This window comes from Misgurnus anguillicaudatus, chromosome 17 (assembly GCF_027580225.2).
Source record: "Misgurnus anguillicaudatus chromosome 17, ASM2758022v2, whole genome shotgun sequence".
Taxonomy (NCBI): Eukaryota; Metazoa; Chordata; class Actinopteri; order Cypriniformes; family Cobitidae; genus Misgurnus; species Misgurnus anguillicaudatus.
In genome coordinates, this window is record NC_073353.2 from 31,031,360 (window position 1) to 31,053,856 (window position 22,497).

Sequence of the window (22,497 nt, forward strand, 5' to 3'; positions counted from 1 at the left end):
ATAATAATCATTCTACTACTACTACTACTACTAAAAATAATTTTAATAATTATAAAAGTATAATAATAATAATAATATTAACAATAATATAATAATAATAATAATAATAATAATAATAATAATATAGGAATAATAACGATACAACTTTAACTGATGTTTTTTGTGTCAAAGAGTGTTTATAATATTTCGTTATTTTCGTCATTGTAATATCTTGTGAAACCTGCTGATGTATGTGTGCACACGTGAAGCAGTGAAAGTGCCCAAAGCGCAGGCGCGTGACTTGGAAACCATGGCGGATTCAGGAAGCGAAGATCTAGCGGTGATTGAAAACACAGATATGACTCCGTCGGAGTCGGAAAACAACCTGAGGAACACGGTAAAGCCCGAAACTCAACCATCTATATTTGTGGGACCGACGATGTGTCAGTTTAGTAGGAGTCGCGCGCGCTGGATCGAGAGCTCGTGATGTGTGCGCGACAGCAGCTCAGGGTGTTTTGGGTCATCAATGAATATCTCTGTATTGCTAATATATTTTGGTAGAGTCGGCAAAACAAACCACGTATATGGGCTTTTTCAAAAGCTTATGGTCATGTAAAGAATTATTGTATAACGTTATATAAGTAAGACGTTGTGCGTGCTACTTTATGCTTTATCAATGAACGCCCATTGCCACGTAGTTTGTAAACACCCATTATCTCATACAATGTATACTAATATATGTATCAATCTTTGTCATGCCCAAGCCTGTAACCTTGGCTCTTGTTCGCTGGTTGAATGTCTTTATGGTTGATCTTCAAGATTTACTTTGGTTTAAGTTGTTAGTAGTGGGATGTAATGAAACAACTACAAAAATTAAGTTTTAGGTAAAAAGCACAAAATAGCTTTTAGACACAGAAGAATGATTCAAAAAGTGTTGTGATTCATTAAAATGGCATCATGCCATGTTCTGTATAAAATTGGCAGGTGTCATGGAAAACCTGGAAATGGCAGGGAATTAGGGATGCATAACGATAAATCGCTATTAATCTATAGCAGAGTAAAAGTTTTTGTTTACATCATATATCTGTGTGAACTGATATATCTGTATAATAATTATGTATATATAAATATGCACACATGCATGTGTAATTTTAAGAAAAAAAAATATTTATCTGTTAAGTATTAATATTTATATACAATATAAATTATACATAAATATATAAATGTATATACACATGTAAACATTTCTTAAATATATATACATGCATGTGTGTGCATTTATCTATACAAAGTTATTATACACAGTTCACACACATATATGATGTAAACATAAACTTTTATTTTGCTAAAGATTAATCACGATTAATCGTTATGCATCCCTACAATGTTAAGATTTAAATAGGTAATGGCAAATATCTATAAAATTGTTTATTAAAACCATAATGAAGTAATAATAAAAGACAAATTATTGTAAAATAGATTGGTCCATGGAGGGAGAACCCTGGATAATAATGCTTAATGTCATAATAATCATCGTAATGTCTTATAATTTAAGACTTCAGTCATGTTTTTATTCTCTTGCTCTGACATATTGATCATTGGGATTTTTCTGATGCTACTTAAACTTACAGATGGTTGAGAAAGGCACAAGTCTTCTGAAGAAGATGGAGATCAGCGTGGCTGAAGCAGAGAAGAGGACAGGGAAAAATACTGTCAACATGCAGGAGACTTATACAGTTTATCTTATAGAGACCAGGTAAGATACTTTGTTTCATTTTGTATGAATCAGTCACAGCACAGGGCAAGTTGCCCTGTTCTGAATGCATCATGCATGTTACATAATTTCACTCTAGTGGGACTTACACAATGTATCTGCGTAATATGGATCTATGTCTTTTTAAAGCATAGCATTCAAGCTATTTATTTGCATTCAGCTATTTATATAACAACCAATCATGCTTATTCAGGTAAACAATACTTGACAGTTTCTTCATTTAAGTTTGATATATTAAAAAAGGCTTTTTTATTATGAATGGTCCCATACAGACTGCAGCTAAATTTGGTTGTCACTTCATCTTTAAGTACTTAACCAAACTAAACAACTAGTTGTCAATGTCATTTTATGTGTGCATCAGGGACTCAAGATTCTGTTTGTACGGTGCTGGAAACCACAGGAAAAGAAGTACAAGCATTTAGTAACTTGTGTTGCCAAATCTTGCCCGAAAAACAGTAAACAAAAACAAGCACACAATAAACTGAATTAAATGTACTTGCGTCATATTGAAAATAAAACCAAAAAATATTCCAACCCGCACATGCCCACTTTAAAGAAAATCACCACTGTTTTTCAATATTTTACTATGTTCTTACCTCAACTTAGACAAATTAATTCAATGCGTGCACTTAATCTTTGTACAGCGCATTGTGAATGTGTTGGCATTTAACCTAGCCCCATTCATTCCTTAGGATCCAAACAGGAATTAATTTAGAAGCCACCAAACACTTCCATGTTTTCCATGTTAAACGGTTACCACACTGTACAAATATTAAAGCAAAAAATATGTATTAACGCAACATGAAGTAAAATCACTAAAAGCCTTCCTTCCGCGAAAAAAAAACAGTCTGTACTATGAACAGCAGTAGAATGTTTAAAATGTGTTTACGTTGTTAAGGGTGCTGGGCAGTGATACCCAGAATCATTGGGTGCAGCGGTCAGAATTAAGGTCTGGAACTAACCCATTAATAAACGTTTATAGTTTGTACATGGCCAATATGATTAATCTAAATAGAGCAGGATTACACATTGACTTTCTGAATGTACCCTGGTCACAGAGTCACATAAGCACAGCACACTACACCAGCTGGAAATGTAAGAGACGTCAGATTTTTTCTTTCTACTTGAAGTAGCTGAACTTTAATGTTTACACTAGAACAATCTGTTCTGTGACTGGCCCTGTCAGTTTAACAAACCTCAAAATCAGAACTCTCCCGCTGAACCGGAAGTGACATGTATTACAGAAATGTCACTTTTATTGCTTTGTGAAGCTTTGTGTTGGAAAGTTTGTGTTGTATCATTCTGGAGAAAGTGATGAATCAGCAGATGTATTTGTCTGTGCTTTCAGCAGAGTCAAGCAGACAAGAGTGCTGTGTCCATGTCACATGACTCCAAAACAACAGTGCTTGAAATCATTAACTTAAGCTGGGCGTACACGGTGCGAATTCTGACGGTCGGAACGTCGTGAGCTCTCGCACACGACACGAGTGAGATTATGCGAAAATAATTCGTACGCAGTCACACACGACAAGATTTTACTGTAGGACTTGAGGAATTCTGACGTAAGCAATTTCGCACCTGTGAGTGGCAGAATGTACAAAAAATAAAACAAGAAGAATACGGCAAAGATATTGGCTTTTGTGCAGAAAACTGTTTCTGTTTTTTGTATTTCTGTTTATGCATTCCGAAATTGCAATATAGGTCTAGTGCTGTGGCGGTGAAGGAATTTCTCTGGCAGTGTTTTTTCTTGCTAGCGCATATGCGGTTTTATCTTCTTAATATATCATGATTGTAGTGCCAAGTAAATATCTATATTGGTATTATTAATGTTACATATATTGTTGCTTTTTTATAAATATGACGTTTAAAAACAAATTCAGTGGACATATTTATTTATTGGAAAATGCAGAATGAGGAGCAATTGAGGTAAAACGCAAGGTAAGATAACGTAACACGTCTTTCACTTTATGATTAAATTATTTAGACAATACATCTACAGCCAAATATTAATTTGTAAAACGAAAATTATTTAATGTAATATTAAGCACATTGTCTAGGCTTGTTTGCATTGTCTAGTGCAAATGTACGCGGACCCTCGGTCAATGCGGGGTCTTGAAGTAAAAGTGAGCACGCAGCATTTGTGATCATGTAAATGTACAAAATAAATGCCATACAGAAGGCATTGCATATTAATATATGCCATTTTTTCAGTAGGCCTATGTAAATTAATACATAGCAATACCAATATAGTATGAAAACAAATTAATCATTATTTAAATAAAGTTTCAGAGATAGCCTACATTTTTAGTCATTTAAATATTCTCATCATTTCAGAACAAGCTTAGGCTACCATAACAACGTACATTGGGCTATATCATGTGTTCCTTTGGTCGAAAATACGTAAAAAATATATATATGGGTAAAAAACACCGAACAAAAACGTTTAAGCTCTTGTTAAAGCAGAAGCTCCATAATAATCTGGAAAACGTCGTCTCCGCGTATGATCATCATGTTTAATATAGTCTCTTGTTCATTGACAATTTATTTTGCATTTATTATATGAGTAAAAAGTGTAAAACAATAAATGCATATCTTATAGCCTATTAAACATGGATTCCGTTGCTTTTTATTCTCTGTCACGCCAGCCCTTTTAATATCCATTCATTTATGAAACTGTACTACAGCGACTTTGGCACAGCTTGGATCACACAAAATTGCGACATTCTTTGTCCATCTGTTTAAACCAGTGGTCTCTGCACGGAGTCTAATAATTTTTATATTTATTTATTACATATTTTAGTTGGCTTATTTTTAGGGCCGGGACTTTAACGCGTTAATTAAGATTAATTAATTACACAAAAATAACGCGTTAAACATTTTTAACGCATTTTAATCGCACTTATTTTTGCACCGCGGAACATTTCTCATGAGTTTCGGCGGACCGATTATACTGGAGCACCAACTAGCGTTCATGACTTCACAACAAACCACAGTGAACATGAACCAAGAGGCTGATGAGATCGCTTTGGTTGGCCCCGTGGATGGGAATTTTTTTTATAAAAAACGAACGGATGTAAGCGTCGATAAGAGCATGGTTGTGTGTAAGCTATGCAACAAGGAATTCACATATCACCGCAGCACATCGAGCATCTCAATGCAAAACACAGCAGCTAGCGTGGACATTAGCCCGACTCCGGGCACAACGATTCGGACGGGATTAGTTTTACATAGGGATGTGGGGTAAAGCAAGTTTTTATCAGAGCTTCTCTGTGATTTTAGTCCAGTCCGAATGCTCCATGTCAGTAATCATTACGGACAATGTCAGTAAAGATTACGGCGTCTTTTACCTTCTGTAAAAAGGTCCGGAGAAATTACCTCAGGTAATGCAAATCCAGTGCGAATAGACCAGCTGTAAATATACACGTAAATCGCGTCATTTCCTTTTAATTTGCGGGTTTCTTTTAAATATAAAAGCGCTTAAAGAAGCATTTACTTGCGTTCTAGACGGAGAAACAAGTCAGTTACAAGTCAGTTTCTGAATAAAACACGACACAAACTTTAAAAAAAAAAGTAAATTTTACTTCTCAGAGGCATGGAACTGTTTATGAAACTGACGTTCTCCCCAAACTGAAATTAAACACAATGTTTCGCGTTTTCCTTGTCTGTGTCATGTTGTTTGCACATCTAATATCTGGAAGCAAGGTAACGTGCACGTGAAGACGAGAGGTGACGCGCTGCGCCAACGAGTTACCCCTCCCACTTCTGAATGTTTTACAGAGATTTCTAATCCCGTCCGAATTGACCATTAATATTATCGACGTCCTGTGGTAAAATTACATTACGCCATCTACCCCTGTAAAACTAATCCCGTCCGAATAGGGCTCAATAAACAATGTTTTGTTGCTTAAGCTTATGTATTCAGTCATTATTCATGGTACACTCTAAGAACGAATGTGTTAAAACAACACATTAGTGTTGATTCTGGGACAACACACTAACTGCGTCGTCCTGGAATCCACCCATCTCTGTGTTATTATTGAAACAACACATTTTGTGTTACTTTTAACACAACATGTGTTATACTTGAACACAAAATCAAGACAAAATGACTCATAATGTGTTAAAATTACACATAATGTGTTAAAAGCTTACAGCTTGTATACTAAAATCCATGTAAAAAATTACTTCTTAATGTTCTCAGGTCAAATATTTATATGCGATTAAAATGCGATTAATTTAGATTAATTAATTACAAAGCCTCTAATTAATTAGATTAATTTTTTTAATCGAGTCCCGGCCCTACTTATTTTATGTTTAGATTGTAAATAATGATAAACATATCAACAAGTAAAGAAAAATCAACAGTATTACAAAGTAAAACAAAAAAGTTTTAATATCAAAAAGTAGCCCTCGTTTTATAGCTTAATCTACACTCTCTCCTGTTTCCGCACACATCCAAAGCTGTGACCGGACATCACAAAAACACGTATGACAGGTTTTTCAGGCAAAGAAGCTGATCAAGATGTCGTCACTGAAAGGACCTGTCATATTTGTCATGATGTCCGGTCACCGGAGTGTGTGTGTGCGCGAAACATATAGCCAGCTATAGAGTTGTCGTCCAGATTTGAGGTAGCAGTGCCACATTTGTCTTTCTTCTTCTGTGTTTTGTACATTCTGATTGGTCAACTTCAAGTGCTTTGCCAGATCGTCTCGTTCACTCGCACCAACACTACGAATTTATACCGACAGCTCCCGAACTTTTTTGACATGTTTAAAAATTATCGGGAGGTCGTAAGGTGCTCGTAACCTGCTCGGCTCGGCTCGTAATTCTTCTCACACGGTGCGAGCCGCGACCATACGAGCATGAACGATTTGGTCCCGAGAAAAAAAAATCGCATGCGAGCTCCTACGACAACAAAAATCGCACCGTGTACGCCCGCCTTTACTGTCTGTGTCTGTATGTGTTGTTTGGTGACTTTATGTTATCATAAAAGCCCTTGTTATATTTTTTACTGCAGAAATATAATTTTTTAACCAGTATATTTTTGTCTATTTGAGCATCAAAGTTGTGAAGGATATTAAAAAGTAATATAGTATATTTTATTTTTGTGTTTGAAGAGTACATCAAAATGGGCTTTGTACTTTAAACAAAAAAGAACAATTTGCCGAATAATTTTCAACAGTATGCCGCTTTCCTTTGCAAACCTCATGATGAAGAAACATGATGATGTGTGTACTATAGTACTTCATCCAAATCTCTTACTCTGAATGTGATAGTGCCATAGCATGCACCACAAGAATTCTAGCCTATATCACATCTTTATGCTAAGTGATAACTATACAGTGGTGTATTGTTACTCGTTCACATAAAAGGAAACACATGTTTTCATGAGGATCATATAGAAGGCGTACTGCACACGCACTCTATAGCCTGTTGTATTTATGTACAGCAGGCTATAGAGAGCACACTATAAAAAATCCTTGTTGCACTTAAATGTTTAAGATTAACAACTAAAATTCATTTAAACTTTTTTGACTATAGTTAGAAGTTGTTATGAAATAAAAAAAAGTTGTAATAACTTAAGTACATTTTTTTGGCAAGTTAAACTCCTCACTAGTCAAGAAAGTTGAAATGACTTGTTAATTTAAGTTGTTTAAACTTCAAAATTTAAGTGCAACAAGGATTTTTTTCCAGTTTAGTTACTGTTCTTGGGTAAAGTCATAGGTCTTAGTGGAGAATGTCTACCAGCCAATCGGCACCGTACTTCTGCTTTGGTTTTATCATGGATTATTAGCATGTAGCACATTTTGTGCTCCCCTTTCTTCCCTGGAGACCTCGGGAAATTCAGCTCTTATTTCAAAGTCTCTCCCCTCTCGTGCAGTTTTTGCCTCTCGTGCGATAGCCTTCAGTAGCTTGCACATTTTTTTTTTTTTTTGTATTATTCAGGGATATTACATACATGGTAGATTTGGGAATAACAGGGATTTTTTAAGTGTGGTTCCTGGAGTGGAAAATAAAAAAATCTTGTAATTAATGATGCAATTAATTTTTACTCTGTGTGTCAAGTTTTATGTTGTATACGTTATAGGGCTGGGTGGTATGTCGAGTTTTAATAACACATCAGTACATATTTTTTGGGATGAGACAATACCGTCTGTATTAGTATGGTCTGATATGACCCTCATTCCTTGACACAGAAGCTCTGCCAGAAATGTACAACGAGGTCAGATGTTGTGCAGCTGTATATTTTTAAACAGGGAGGAAAACCCTGCCTTTGAATTTTATTTTTATCATAGAGTGTTTTAATAAAGGTTATTGTGAAATTTCACATGAGACTTTGACTTGCATATAAACATTTATTCCACATTTTTTCCACTTAGAAAATAGAAAACAGAGATATATCTTGTATATTGCCATTTATAAAAAAACTACCTAGATACTAGATACCCAGCCCTAATAGTGCTACATTTATGTGACCCTGGACAACAAAAAACAGTCTTAGGTTGCGTGCGCAATATATTTAAAGCAATAGCCTACAATACATTGGGTTGGGTCTCATTTACTAAACATGGTACGCACAAATTTGTTCGTAAAATGTGCGTACGGATGCTTTAACATACAAATCATGATTCCACAAAAACTTTCGTACTAAAATTTATTTAAAATGTATGCAAAAACGATAATGCGCAATAATCATGAACAAAGAAAAAGTATATATATATATATATATATGTAATATATTTTATATATTTTGTCCTTGTTCATGATATTGTGTAAGTTGTTCTTACGTTTTTGCATACATTGAAAATAAATTTTAGTACGAAGGTTTTTGTTGAATCATGATTTGTAAGTTAAAACGTCTGTACGCACATTTTACGAACAAATTTGTGCGTATGCATGCTTAGTGAATGAGACCCATTGTGTGGCTCAAAATGATAAAAAAAATTGTGCCCAAAATGATAAGGATACTATGTAAAGATCATGTTCCATGAAGATATTTTGTCAATTTTCTACTGTAAATATATAAAAAATATATTTATCATTAGTAATATGTGTTGCTATGACTTCATTTGGACAACTTTAAAAGCAATTTTCTCAATATTTAGATATTTTTGCCCCCTCAGATTTTTAAATAGTTGTATCTCGACCAAATATTGTCCTTTCCTAACAAACCATACATCAATGGAAAACGTATTTATCCAACTTCCAGATGATGTATACATCTCTATTTAAAAATAATTGACCCTCATGACTGCTTTTGTGGTCCAGGGTCACATATTATTAGAATATAATTATTATATTGGCCATCAACCACATCATTCTCTAGTTTGGGTGTCATTAAAATTACACATCTGTCCAACATTAAAAATGTACATCTGGAAAGAACAGAAATAATTCAGGAAAAACGCTCACTATAGCGAAGTGTAAGACTTTACAAAGTTAAATTAATGCAGGAAAATTCAACATTTTAGTGTGATTTAGTGAAGTTGTGCTTAGGCTTTACTTTATTTTCTTTGTGCTTATGTGTTCTGAGAATTCATAAAGATCACACATCGACAATAAAATTTTAGTGTGTGTTTGAAATGACTTTAAAGTGACTGCTTTCATAAACTAGAACCAAGCAACCTGAAACCTTATACATCACTGCTGTGTATATTTTAAGGTAAGTTTATTTAGAAAGGTGCTTAAACTGTTAACCATTGAAGTGTTTGTAATATCTTGCAGAGATTTGTATACCAAAGTTTATATCAACACCACCTCATCAAATTTAATTGGTTCCACTTATAAAGGTTTGATCTTTTATTCTAGGCCAGTTGACGCTGCATCGGAGGGGAACAATTCAGTTCCAGATTCTCTTTGGAGGCGCTACAGTGAATTTGAGCTCCTAAGAAACTATTTGTTAGTCACCTATCCGTTTGTGGTGGTTCCGCCTTTGCCCGAGAAGCGGGTATGCAAATATGATTCATATACGGTCACTCTGAAATATGTTTTGCATGCATGCATGCGTTGTAACCGATTTGTTGTTTATGGCACAGGCTGAATTTGTTTGGCACAAGCTATCAGCGGACAACATGGATCCGGATTTTGTGGAAAGGCGTAGAGTCGGCCTGGAGAACTTCCTGCTTCGAGTGGCCTCGCATCCAGTTCTGTCTAATGACAAGATCTTCTATTCATTCCTTACTGAGGTAGAGGGTTCTCGCTTGGGTTCAAATTTGCTTTTATGTAAACTAAAGTTTGACTAAAGGTTGATTTATACTTCTGCGTAGGACCTATACCATAGCCTCTACGCCAAAGGTTACGCGTCAGTTTTTATTCGTTTATATTTCTGCGGCATTGTCCATCTTTGTTTTTACCATCGTATGCGGAAATGCAAATGAGGAAATGCAATGCAGATTTTTTGGACCTGTGGGAGGGGTTATAGCAGACCAGTTACAGTGTTTGCCGATTGGTAGAATTGACAATTTTTACATATGAAGAGTTTTGTTGCAAAACGAGATAAAATGTTAAAAAGTTTTGTCAAAACATGTTTATTATTATGTTATCATGTTATTATTTTGTTTTATGGTGCTACTTAGCTGTATTTTTTAAGTTATGAAGGTTTAAATCAAAACAAACCAACTGCAGTTGAATTGATATTAATTGGAATGCACACACAAAAAACTATATTTCTGAGAAATTTAAAAAGACGAGTTATCTCGTTTTGCAACGAAACTCTTCATATTTAGAGATGTGCACGTCAGGCTACACACAGACTATGATGTAGCTACATTATAATTTCTATGCAGAAGTATAACTTGCCCTTTAGGCTGTAGGTCCATTTAACTAATAAAATAAGAAATGATGCACAGAATAATGAATAAAATAAATTGAAAACAATTACATCAATATTTGCAAAATTTACTATTCTTACATTTTTTTTGGTGCTGATTTAAAATTTGTTACTGCAGAATTTCTGTATAGGCCTGAGATTTTTTTTATTGAATAATTGTATTAAAAACATTTTATATTGTGTCCTTTCTTTACTTCACAGGAAAATGGTTGGAAGGAAACCGTGTTTGAAACAGGATTTCAGGCAAAGGTACATCAGCACGTCTAAGTTTATTACGGCTTTTCACCAAATCTGTTCTTATGTCTCTTCTCACCATACGTTTATATGCTCTGTTGATATGAAGCTGATTAAATACTGTATACAAATAAAAAGATAGTGTAAAGTGCTGAATAACTACTGCTGTGAGGATTCTGTTATCAGTACACATTAGTTTATATAAACAAGCAGAGGAAGCCTGTTGGACCAGCCTGGATCGAACCCGAAAGAGTGGTTATGTTTTATGTTTGTATATATAATTGCCATATTGCAGTGTTTATCTCAGCTGTTTGAATGGATTGTTATACGGAGGGGCTCTAATTCTGCTTTACACCATCTGAACAAACAAAACCCAAACATAAATCTGTCTATCAACATGTGGCCTGTGTCCTTTTTACAGGCCGATTCAAGATTAAAGGCTTTAAACGCTATATTCAGAGTGAAGAACCCAGACAAGTATGTTTTTTTTGCAAGCCATGCTGCACAATGTCATCTTGAAATGCTGAAGATATGTGTCATACTGTTTGTGACCTTGACCTGCGTGTGTTTCACAGGCGATTTGCAGAAATGAAACACTATGGAGATGAGCTACAGTCTGTTATTTCTCAGCTGCTGAGAGTTCGGGCGGTGAGTGCAAACATTTAAAGTCCCTATAAAGTCATATCAGAGAATTGTTTCTATTAGACATATTATAAATGTTAGAAATGTATTGCTGAACCATATTACTAAAACTGTGAACTATAAAGTACTGAACTGTGGAGTTTATACTGTTAACGGTTGTTTTTCTACAAATTTTGCGTTTGGGATTATTGCCCCTAACACAATTGCGAGCATCTATTCAGGTTGTAGCAGTAATAGATATGTATAAAGGCTAGATGTGTTACGGCGGAGTCTCTAACGTCCTCACCTGGCGGCCATCTTACCACAGGCAGCTCACTCACTCATAGCATTGAGTTTTAATGATGCATGCATTTTTAAATGACCATAACTTGCTCAATTTTCTACCAATTTTCAAACGGTTTGGTTTCTTACAAACGTCATTAACGTGGCTATAATTCTGGATGCATAAACATGTTTTATGAAAAATATATTTTTTTAGTTTAAGTATGCAGTGTCATACGTACATCTTTGACGTTTATAACAAACCAAACCGTTTGATAATTGGTAGAAAGTGGAGCAAGTTGTGGTCATTTGAGGGTACCTGCGTCATTAAAACACAATGCTGCGGGTAAGCGAGCGCCCTGTGGTAAGATGGCCGCCAAATGCGGACGTTTCACTCAATTGGCCAGCCGCGTGGGCGAGACATCTAGCCTTTATACATATCTATGGTAGCAGTATTTAAAAGTTGAAAGAGATGGCAGCTTTCTTGCGAGTGGGCGTGGTTTCAACACTGACACTGGAAACACCCCCACCATTTAACAGCAGAGAACCCTGCGTATTTTTCTGAGATTTTAATAACTTTTTAATTTACTTGGGGGTTTTTCAACGTTCAAATATTGCTGGGTGGTTAATATCACATTTTTCTGTGGTGTTACAAACTGAGAACACATTTAACAGTCCCTCCAGAAAAACAGGGTTATGCGATCGCATGGTTCAATGCATAATCAGCCAAAGTCCGCATATTTATGCGGGGGCCGCATTTTTCAAATAGGCTGCACTTTCGCAGCATAAATTGCATATTTCCATGCGCAAAATATGCGGGGCTTGCATAATTTTATAATCCCCGAATTTTCGTAGCAAAAAATCACATATATCTACAGTAAGCAGAAAGTTTAAAAATGTTGCATTTACTTCACACAAGCGCAGCCATGTCCCCTGTTGCCATGGGAACGTTATGAAGTGACGTGATTATGTGACGTGAACATCATTGAAAAGCTGCAAACAGCTTTGTGCAAGTTCCCGCAGTTTTTGCAAGTTCCTGCAATTTCGTCACATAAAATTGCATAAATATCCCGCATATTCCATCGCATTTTTTAAGAAAACGTCCCGCAAGATCAAGGATTTTTGCCCGCAACAATTACAAAAATGTTTTTCTGAAAGGACTGATTTAATATCTGACTTTAAACACCCAGCTCCACCAAGCTCAATCTCTCAAAAAAGAAATTTTTTGTTCTCTACATTTCAAATATTGACATACGTGAAACTGCCTTTGAAATCCAAGCTAAAGTAATTTTTTTGTGAATGAATGTTTTGTATATAAAGTCATCTTTACATAATGTAAAGAATATTCCATAAAAATATAACCTTGATATCTTTAATATTGATGGAGTAAAGCCATGTCAAAGATTCAAATTAAAGTGAAATCAATCAGTGAAATAAAACTTGCTCCTAATCTCATAATTAGTTTGAGAGTTTAAAGGTCCTACTTTTCCTGTGTTTTCAAAGCCTTGATTGTGTTTACGGTGTGAAATATAACATCTGTTCATGTTTTGTGTGTAAAAAACCCAGTATTTTTCACAAAATGTACTTATCTCTATAGCGCTTTTTTCACTTTCCTAAAATCGTGTTGATGTCTTCCTTGTTCTATGAAGTCCCTCCTTCAAAAATACTTAACGACTTTTGATTGTGTTTAGTGTGTTGTGATTCGACAGCAGCTTAGCTTAGCCAGAGCCGTTTGAGCTTAGCTGGCGACGGATGTTTTCTGTGGGCGGAGTTTAGTCAAAAACTGTAATATTGACGTCATTTAACCGGGAAGAAGAGGGCTGTAGTCCATACCGGCCGTTTGTTTTAGGCTTTGAAAGGGGAATTCTATTAAGGAAAATATATCGCTTGGCATTGAACTTTGAGCTTTATCATTTTACAGGTATTGTTTTTGCTCTTACCTTACACACCAGCTAAAGTTTGAAAAATGGGATCAGGAAAAATGTGACCTTTAACCTAGATTTGACAGACTTCACTTATGTGACCCTGGGTCATAAAACCAGTCATGAGGATCAATTTTGTTTTAAAAATTTAGAATTAAACATCATATGTAAGCTGAACAAATAAGCTTTCCACAGTGATGTATGGTTTGTTGTGATATAACAATATTTGCTAGTTTATTTGAAAATCTGTAATGAGGGTGCAAAAAAATATAAATATTGAGAAAAACGCCTTTTAAAGTTGTCAAAATGAAGTCCTTAGCATCATATATTACTAACGATGAATACATTTTTATATATTTTTTGTAGAAAATGTATAAAATATACAATAAGGTTCATTAGTTAATGTATTAACTAACATGAACAAACCATCAGCAATACATTTCTTACAGTATTTATTAATATTTTTTAATGTTAGTTAATAGAAATAAAGCTTTTAATTGTTTGTTCATGTTAGTTCACAGTGCATCAACTAACGTTAACAAGATTTTAATAAAGTATTACTTATTGTTGAAATTAACATTAACAAAGATGAATAAATGCTGTATGAGCTCATGTTAACTAATGTAGTTAACTAATAATGAACCTTATTGTAAAGTGTTACCAATATATTAATGTAACAGGATCTTTACTTAATACCCTAATGATTTTTGGCATGAAAAATAGATTATTTTCACCAATACAATCAATTGTTGGCTATTGCTACAAATATACCCGAGCTACTTACGGCTGATTTTGTGGTCCAGGGTCACATATTGCAAAGGTGTGCGTTGTGATTCGGTTATATTTTAAGCTTTTCTGACTTTGTGGAGTAATTGTTCTTTGACCGGTTTCGGTTCAGTGTTTCAGTTGAATTGTAATCCTCCTCGTGTAGATTGATACAGTATTAAATATTACAGTATTGAGTTACAGTCCCTTGAGGAAAGTCATGCCACTAGGTTTGCTACACCTCTGGGCATTTATTTCAGTCATGCAAGAATAAAGTCCTACTTTAATGGGGAAAGATATTTCGAAAATCATGTGCTAAAATCACATTTAACAACATATTTCAGACCAACAATTAAACCTAACAGCAACTGTACCATAGTTTAATTTTTTTGCTGAAATTGCACTAAAACGACCTTTCTTTGAGGTAGTTTCGGCTACAGCTCATGCGCACATGATGGCAAGCACCTCGCACGACTTTATATAAAGCCCGTCCCCTAAAGAATCATCAGTCTTTTTTGATTGATGATTGGTTCTTTTAACTGAAAGGCTAGACTTCATCACCAGAGCAGCCATATCGAGCATTGCATTATGCCCTATTAATAGTAATTCATTTGAGTGGTCAAATGTTTAAAATGTTGATCCCCTTCACTAAACATATCAAGTTGTAGGCTGATTAGTTACTAACAGACTTCATGCTTCTTTCAGAGAGCAGCTGATCGCCTATATGGAGTCTACAAAGTGCATGGAAATTATGGAAGAGTCTTCAGGTAATCTATTTAAATAATTACTAGTAGCAAAACAACATTTTTGTCTGCACTACTATTTCTGCCGTTTTTGCAACTCTTCTATATCCAGCGACATATGCAATATGTTTGTGTAAATATGATTACTTGCATGTTCCCTGAAATTAAACCTTGATGTTGCAAGCACCGTACAGTTATTCCTGTAGCCGAGATGTATTTACTGTATTTAGCTATAAACTGTATATCTATGTATATTATGTATCTGCACAGGAGCCAGGCATGTTTTATAAGGTGTTCTGTAAACAGCATTTTGGGGTAAATCAGCCCCTTAGGCTTGAGATTGTTTAGCTGGAATAGCTCACTGTAATTCTTTGTTTGTTTTGGACAGCGAGTGGAGTGCAATTGAGAAAGAGATGGGAGATGGACTACAGAGCGCCGGCCATCACATGGACGCGTGAGTTGCAGTGCACACACACACAAACACACGTCAAAACACAGAGTCTTTTTATAATGCTTTTCATGCAACCTCTATAGCATTAATGCAGTATTTTATTGCATCTGTTTTTTATTGTATTTTTCCTACCTGGGATGATCCTGTTACCCTCTGAGATCTCATTGAGAGATCTGAAATATTAAAGTGCTGTAGATCCACATCAGGACTCTGTTGTGTTTCTTCATACTGTATGTGAGCTTCTGCTTAGTGAGCTGTAAAACACATTTGCCAGATTCATCTCAATCCCTCTCTGATTTCCATTCTCGGGTCCTCCTGTAGCGCATAGCAAATAAAGTGAACCCCTGGGAGGCTCAGGTTTGGATTGGCTGACAGACAAGTCAGTGAATCTGGTGGAGCCATGTCTAAAATGGTTAGCAGCATCTTTTCAATGATAAGATGATGTTGCGAGAGAGACGCTTTTGCCGTAGTTTTATTGCGGCCTTCAACCGGCCTCTTTTGTTTTCACCGGTGTATATTGCTGTCTGTACTGATGGATTCCAGATTTCGGTACTCAGCGGAAAGGTTAAAGGTCAGAGCCCAAATGCTGCTTGTCTACACATTGAACGAAACAGCCTGTCTATCATCAGCACCCATTTGGCAGCTGTCGGGCGGTTTTCTGGATCGTGTTGCTCACCTATTCCTAAGAATTACTCAAACTACACTTCTGTGGGTTTGGCATAAGTCCCACAAACTCTACCCACTGTTTAGAGTAAATAATACATATATTTCAGCATGCAAACTACAAAATACAAAATCTTTTGTCACTAACTCTGTATGTAACAATATAGTAATTTTCATATAACTTCTGCTTTATGTTTGCTAATTTTTTTCAATCGGGTGCTTTGTTTGTTACAGGTATGCTGCGTCTGTCGATGATATTTTAGAGGAAGAGGAGCATTATGCTGACCAACTGAAGGAGTATCTGTTCTACGCCGATGCATTAAGGTACAGCATTTGTGTCGCGTTGCCTGAATGCTGTCTTTTTAAATGGACCAAGGCATGCCAAACACAAGCTGTTATAACAGTGATGTTTGCGAGACCGATTAGAAACACTCACAGCTCCTGTTCTCATTGCACTATCCCCTGATCTCCTGGGAGATGAAAACCCCCACCGTCCGATTGAGTTGCACATGTACTGTTAAAAAAACCTTTGTTGACTGGCGTTTCGGAAAGAATCTCAGTGCAGGGTACCTGGTTCACCAAACTTTATGAGAAACTTCTTAATGGTGTTTTATGTGTAGTAATTAATAGAACAATTATGCAAAATGTGGACCACAAAACCAGTCTTAAAGGAAAACAGCACAGTTTTTCAAGATTTTACTATGTTCTTACCTCAGCTTAGACAAATTAATACATAACTATATTTTTTCAATGCATGCACTTAATCTTTGTACAGCTCGTCGTGAATGTGTTAGCATTTAGCTTAGCCCCATTCATTCTTTAGGATCCAAAACAGGGATGAATTTAGGAGCCACCAGACACTTACATGTTTTCTCTATTTGAGGACTGTTACATGAGGAGTTACATGAGTAAATATGGTGGCACAAAATAAAACGTGATTTTTTAAGCGGATAAAAATGAGAACTATATTGTATGGCGGAAGAGCACTTGGTTTGCAGCACTTCGACCTCGAGCGCAGTAATATTGACAGAAGTCACGCATTGAAAAAAGGCAGTTGAGGTAAGAACATAGTAAAATATTGAAAAACTGTTGTGTTTTCCTTTAGTTAGCATGGGTACAGTGTATTTGAAGCCATAGCCAAAAATACATTTTATGGGTCAAAATTATAGATTTTTCTTTTATTCCAAAAATCATTAGGATATTAAGTAAAGATCAAGTTGTATGAAGATGTTTTGTAAATTGCTTACTGTAAATATATACTTATATATTTTTTTATTTTCTCAATATTTAAATTTTTTGGCACCCTCCGATTCTAGATTTTCAAATAGTTGTATCTCGGCCAAATATTGTCCTATCCCAACAAACCATTACATCAATAATAAGCTTATTTATCAACTTTCAGATGACATATAAATAAAAAAAATTTACCCTTAGGAGTGGTTTTGTTGTCCAGGGTCACAAATATGAAAATTCTGTCACATGCCGCCATATTTGAATTTATTGCTCTGATGTGTTTATATGGATATGCAGCAAATTGATCGCTAAAAATTTTTCAAATATATTTGCTTCTGTGAACAATTTGGATTACTTCACTGAAGGATGTATACTTCCATGCAAAAGTCTTAAGATGGTCAGAAAGTGGGCGAGAAGCGCTGTGCCATGTATCTAAAAAAATAAAACACATTATTTTCTATGAATGTACACACACCGGCGGCATCTGAAGGCGGTTGTCAGCTGTAACACTGGATGCTGCTCAAATCCCTGCTGCGCCACTCACATAGTTTAACATTAAATAACATAATATTTGTCCCAAATTAACGATTAACATAGGCTGCTAACGCATATTTTGCATATTAAAGTAGATTCTGTCTGACTAAGTTTGTGCTATTAAATGTGCACGTCTGGTGTGCGATACCTGCGAGTTGTCCTACACGCGGCGCTGCAGTATGCAACCTCTTTAGGTTGACCTGCTTTGTTTTTGTTAACAAAGTTTTAATTACCATTCATATTTATGGTTCGCTCGCTTTATTAAAGCTGCCGTCGGCAACTCTGGAGGATTGAGCAGTTTCCAAATGTTTACAATTTCATGTCCCTCCCCCACTACCTCCGAGCAACCTCCCTCAGAGCTCGTTCTCGTCAGCGCGTGTGCAAAAGTATTATTGTAAACGCATACTTAGCAAGAATACTTAGATTACTTACATAACACTTAATATACAATCAATGGTTGATAAAGCACAATTACCTGTTGAGAAGAAATGTGGCAAGCTCCATCCAGCTTGAAATCTCGTAGATTCCTTTCAAATGCCGGTCCGATATTGATCCTAGTTTTATTACGGTCACAGTCGCTTTCTATCTTTGTTTCCTTCTTTTCATTGGTTGTTTTCCAGCTCTAGTTGTTAACCGAGAAATCGGAAGTTTGTTACTGAAAGTTCTCTCCGCCATCACGCTGTTCAAACCAAAACACCTATGAACTTCAGGCGGATGCACGTGATATTGTAACGCGCGCGAGAGGGATGGGGATCTGTGGCGCGTGCAGGTACTGTGATTGACAGGCAGATTTTACACAGCCCTGCGCTGATTGGACCAAATGAACCAGCCTGCGCTGATTGGACCAAATGAACCGGGAGCGGTGGATTTTTGCAAAACAAATAACAGGCTCCAGGTGGAGCTAGAAGCGGGGTTTTTTCTTAAACAGTCTAATTTATGTTGTTCTATCGGAGCATAGTGTTGGTTTCAGTGAATATGATCAAAAAATATGATCAAATAAGTTGCCGACCGCAGCTTTAACGTACAAACAGCAAATACAGAAAACATTTTCAGAACAAAATGGTTTCTTTTGGGTAGATTCAGTGTTTAGTGGGACCTCTCTATATGGTGTTTTAATTATTCATTTATAATCAACCGAAGAAAAGAAGGAAATATCAGAAATGCTCTGAAATGTATGCATGATTTTTATGTGTGGTTTCCAGGGCAGTGTGTAGGAAGCATGAACTGATACAGTATGAGATGGAGATGGCCGCCCAGGATTTGATCTCTAAGAAACAACAGCGGGAGGAACTTGTCACCGGGGTCAGTGTCCATACAAGCAAATGACATCACTGAAAGATTAGAGAACACACATCGCCCCTCATACTTTTGCAATAGGGGACTTTCCAGCAGGGCGTCCAGCAGGATAGATTATCCAAACATGATATCAATTCCATAATTTACACACCCTCATGTTATCCCAAACACATATGACAGAATTTCCTTTTTTTGGGGGGTGAACTGTCCCTTGAACTTTTCAAAATTGTGAACCTTGCAGTTTGTGTGTATGGAGTCCCCAGAGAATTATCAAAAAAAAAAAAACAGCGGCTTAAGAAATTCTGACCTTGTCAGCCCACCACAAATAAACATTGGAGGAAGAATGTTGTTTTACTCTGGCGAATGGGTGTCAATGACTTTTCTTTTTTTTTGCAGACCGTACGAACCTTTTCTCTGAAGGGGATGACGAGCAAGCTGTTTGGACAGGAGACCCCAGAGCAGAGAGACGCCAAGCTGAAAATGCTGGAGACACAGATTGAAGAAGGAGAGGACCTGGTCAAAGACAAAAACACAGAATGCGAGTAAGCATGACTTGTACTGTATTTTTACATTGTTACAATAAATATGTAGTTATTTCATCTTAACGTTTTAAAACATTGTGCCCTTTTCTAGAGAGTTTGTGAAGAGCGCATGGGTGGACATTGACCGGTTTAAAGAACAGAAAGATCATGATCTCAGAGAGGCTCTCATCAGCTACGCCATCATGCAGATCAGCATGTGCAAAAAGGGAGTAATGGCATTGCAATCAAAATAAAACATGTTTCCTATTTTCAACATTACAAAATATCTGAATGATTGAAAAAGAGAGTCCAACAGGGATTTTTAACAGCGTCACGGTCATGCGTTCACAGGGAACACATAAAACTGGTCAAATGTATACACTGAATGTATAAAAAGGCATCTTAACAATAACATTAAAACATATGCATGTTTGTTTTTAGGGAATTCAAGTATGGAACAATGCTAAAGAGTGCTTCAGTAAGATGTGAAGGTCCAATCACAATAGCACAGGAGGTTTTTTGGACACATCAATTTAAAGAAGCACAGAGACTGACATGGAGGACTAATGTCTTCCTCTCAAATCCATTCTTAATCTCTTGAACTAAAAGTTCTGGTGTCAAAAGGTATCCAGTAATATTCATGTACACTATATTCAATGTCCAAACAATGAATGAATGGGGTGCTTTATATTTATTTCCATTTACGTTTTGCAGCCGGACTAAGATTTGGTTGTGTTTGTGACTGCATTATTTTAAGTTTGTAAACCGTAATGGACAATTTTTGACACTTCTAACAGAAACAAAAGCAGGACTTCATTGTGGTTACTCTTATACTATGGAATCATTTCTGTACAATTTAAAGTCGATTTCTTTTATGCTGTTGATGCCAATGTTTGTGCTAAAACCTTTTCTTTTTATACTGTCACTAAATTTTTTACTTGGGTTTACTAGTCCTTCACACATCAAGCCAAAACGTGAGAGACAAAAACATTTCACAGTGTACCCAGCAGTTTCTTTTTATCATACTACGATCCCTTACCCTAGTGGTCTTGCACATCTGGAATGTGTCCAGTTTCTTTGGACCATGTGAAATGATCTTTATCATCCGCAAAGAAGACAAGAAGAGACATGAAAGTAACTGACCTTATTCACATAGTCATTTTGCGATAATACTCGAACCGCAAACAAAATCTCATAACTGGTGTTCATGATAACATAGTGCTTTGTTTCTTTTCTGCACAACATGTATAAAAAACATGAGGTGTTTATAACCACTGACCCCCCCCCCCCCCCTTATATGGTTCAGTTCAGCTGAAATTTTTTTTAAAATATCCTGTTTATGCCTTATCCAAAACCCAACTCTACATATTTTCTTTGTTGCCATTGCCTTTCACTATGAATGCCATATTTGTCACTTGTGACGAGCGGGTGGGTCAATGTTTTGATATAAATCTAGCTGAAGGAACTGGAAGGTCACACGGGAAAGACAGGATATAATAATTTCCTCATTTTAGTACTGCATGCGTGTTTAACTCAGATTGACCCTTGGTCATTTGGTTCATTTTGTGATATTCAGCAGGGCAGAAATATTTGTATATACTGTTAAAATCATTCTTGTATAACACTAATGGTGATTAAAAAAATTACATCATTTGGCTGGGTGTTTTCTTTGATTTTAGTTTTCAAACTTGTTCCATTAACTATGGTATGGATTGTCTTCCATTTTTATTTCTAGTTTGATTATAAAAGAAAGTAGCGACAAAGATACTTTTGGTGAGAAGTAAACCTTTGAAGCATACTTTGATATGGAACTAAAAAATACAGATGAACTTTAACACTAGTTATCTTTATATAAAACTGCTGATATAGGACTTTATTCAACTTGACAAATTGAAATGATGTCTACTGCCCTTCTCAGCCATTTTCTAAAGAAACATCTTTGTGTGAAAATGAACGACTAATGCTTCCCTCTAGTGGTGGTTTAAACTTATGTCAACTTCATATAACAAAATGTGACATGGATAGGTTTGGCTTTGTGTGAGTCAAAAATAAATGTTACAAAATAGCTTTTGTTCCATCGCTGATTAATTTTTATAATAATATATGTGATTATTGGTTTTGAAATGTTATAAACTGTATAGTCCAGAATTCCTTTATTAATCAAATATAATATAATAACCTGTATAGTATCGTCTATGCATATATTTTATTATTATTTATAATATTTTATAATATTATTGTTTTTCTCTGGTGTGTCTTACTATCCAATATCCGACTATATTTGCTCCTTAAAGGGTACGTATCATGAAAATCTGACTTTTTCCATATTTACGTGCTATAATTGGGTCACCAGTGCTTCTATCAACCTGAAAAATGTGAAATAGATCAACCCAGTAATTTAGTTTTGGTAAACTATTCTCTGCAAGCATGTGGGAAAAAATAGGTCATTAAAATTCGGCTCCCCTTGTGATGTCAAAAAGGGGATAATACCACCCCTTAATCTGCACTATCCAACCACAGCCCTGCCATTTAGTGCAGAGATCAGCTCATTTGCATTTAAAGGGACACACCCCAAAACTGCACATTTTTGCTCACACCTACAACGTGGCAATTTTAATTTTTATGTTATAAAAAAATTATCTATATGG

At 35.8% G+C, this 22,497-nt stretch overlaps 1 protein-coding gene across 1 annotated transcript; it reads left to right on the plus strand.

The window, feature by feature from the left end:
* The first annotated feature begins 215 nt into the window (after positions 1-215).
* Positions 216-21,502, plus strand: snx4 (sorting nexin 4). The gene is made up of 14 exons (XM_073855348.1): positions 216-376; positions 1,611-1,735; positions 9,564-9,702; positions 9,791-9,940; positions 10,786-10,833; positions 11,240-11,295; positions 11,394-11,466; positions 15,114-15,175; positions 15,540-15,605; positions 16,500-16,589; positions 19,235-19,334; positions 19,725-19,870; positions 19,962-20,074; positions 20,289-21,502. Exons 1-14 carry the CDS (start codon positions 227-229, stop codon positions 20,336-20,338), a joined length of 1,368 nt encoding a protein of 455 aa, XP_073711449.1. The 5' UTR covers positions 216-226; the 3' UTR covers positions 20,339-21,502.
* The last annotated feature ends 995 nt before the right edge of the window (positions 21,503-22,497 follow it).

What these genes read in the sequence shown, in the direction of transcription:
- snx4 (XM_073855348.1), top strand. Translation starts at nt 227, where the DNA reads ATGTATGTGTGCACACGTGAAGCAGTGAAAGTGCCCAAAGCGCAGGCG. An exon ending in AAAACAACCTGAGGAACACG is followed by an intron (nt 377 to 1,610) that starts GTAAAGCCCGAA and finishes TTAAACTTACAG; the next exon opens with ATGGTTGAGAAAGGCACAAG. An exon ending in AAACAGGATTTCAGGCAAAG is followed by an intron (nt 10,834 to 11,239) that starts GTACATCAGCAC and finishes TCCTTTTTACAG; the next exon opens with GCCGATTCAAGATTAAAGGC.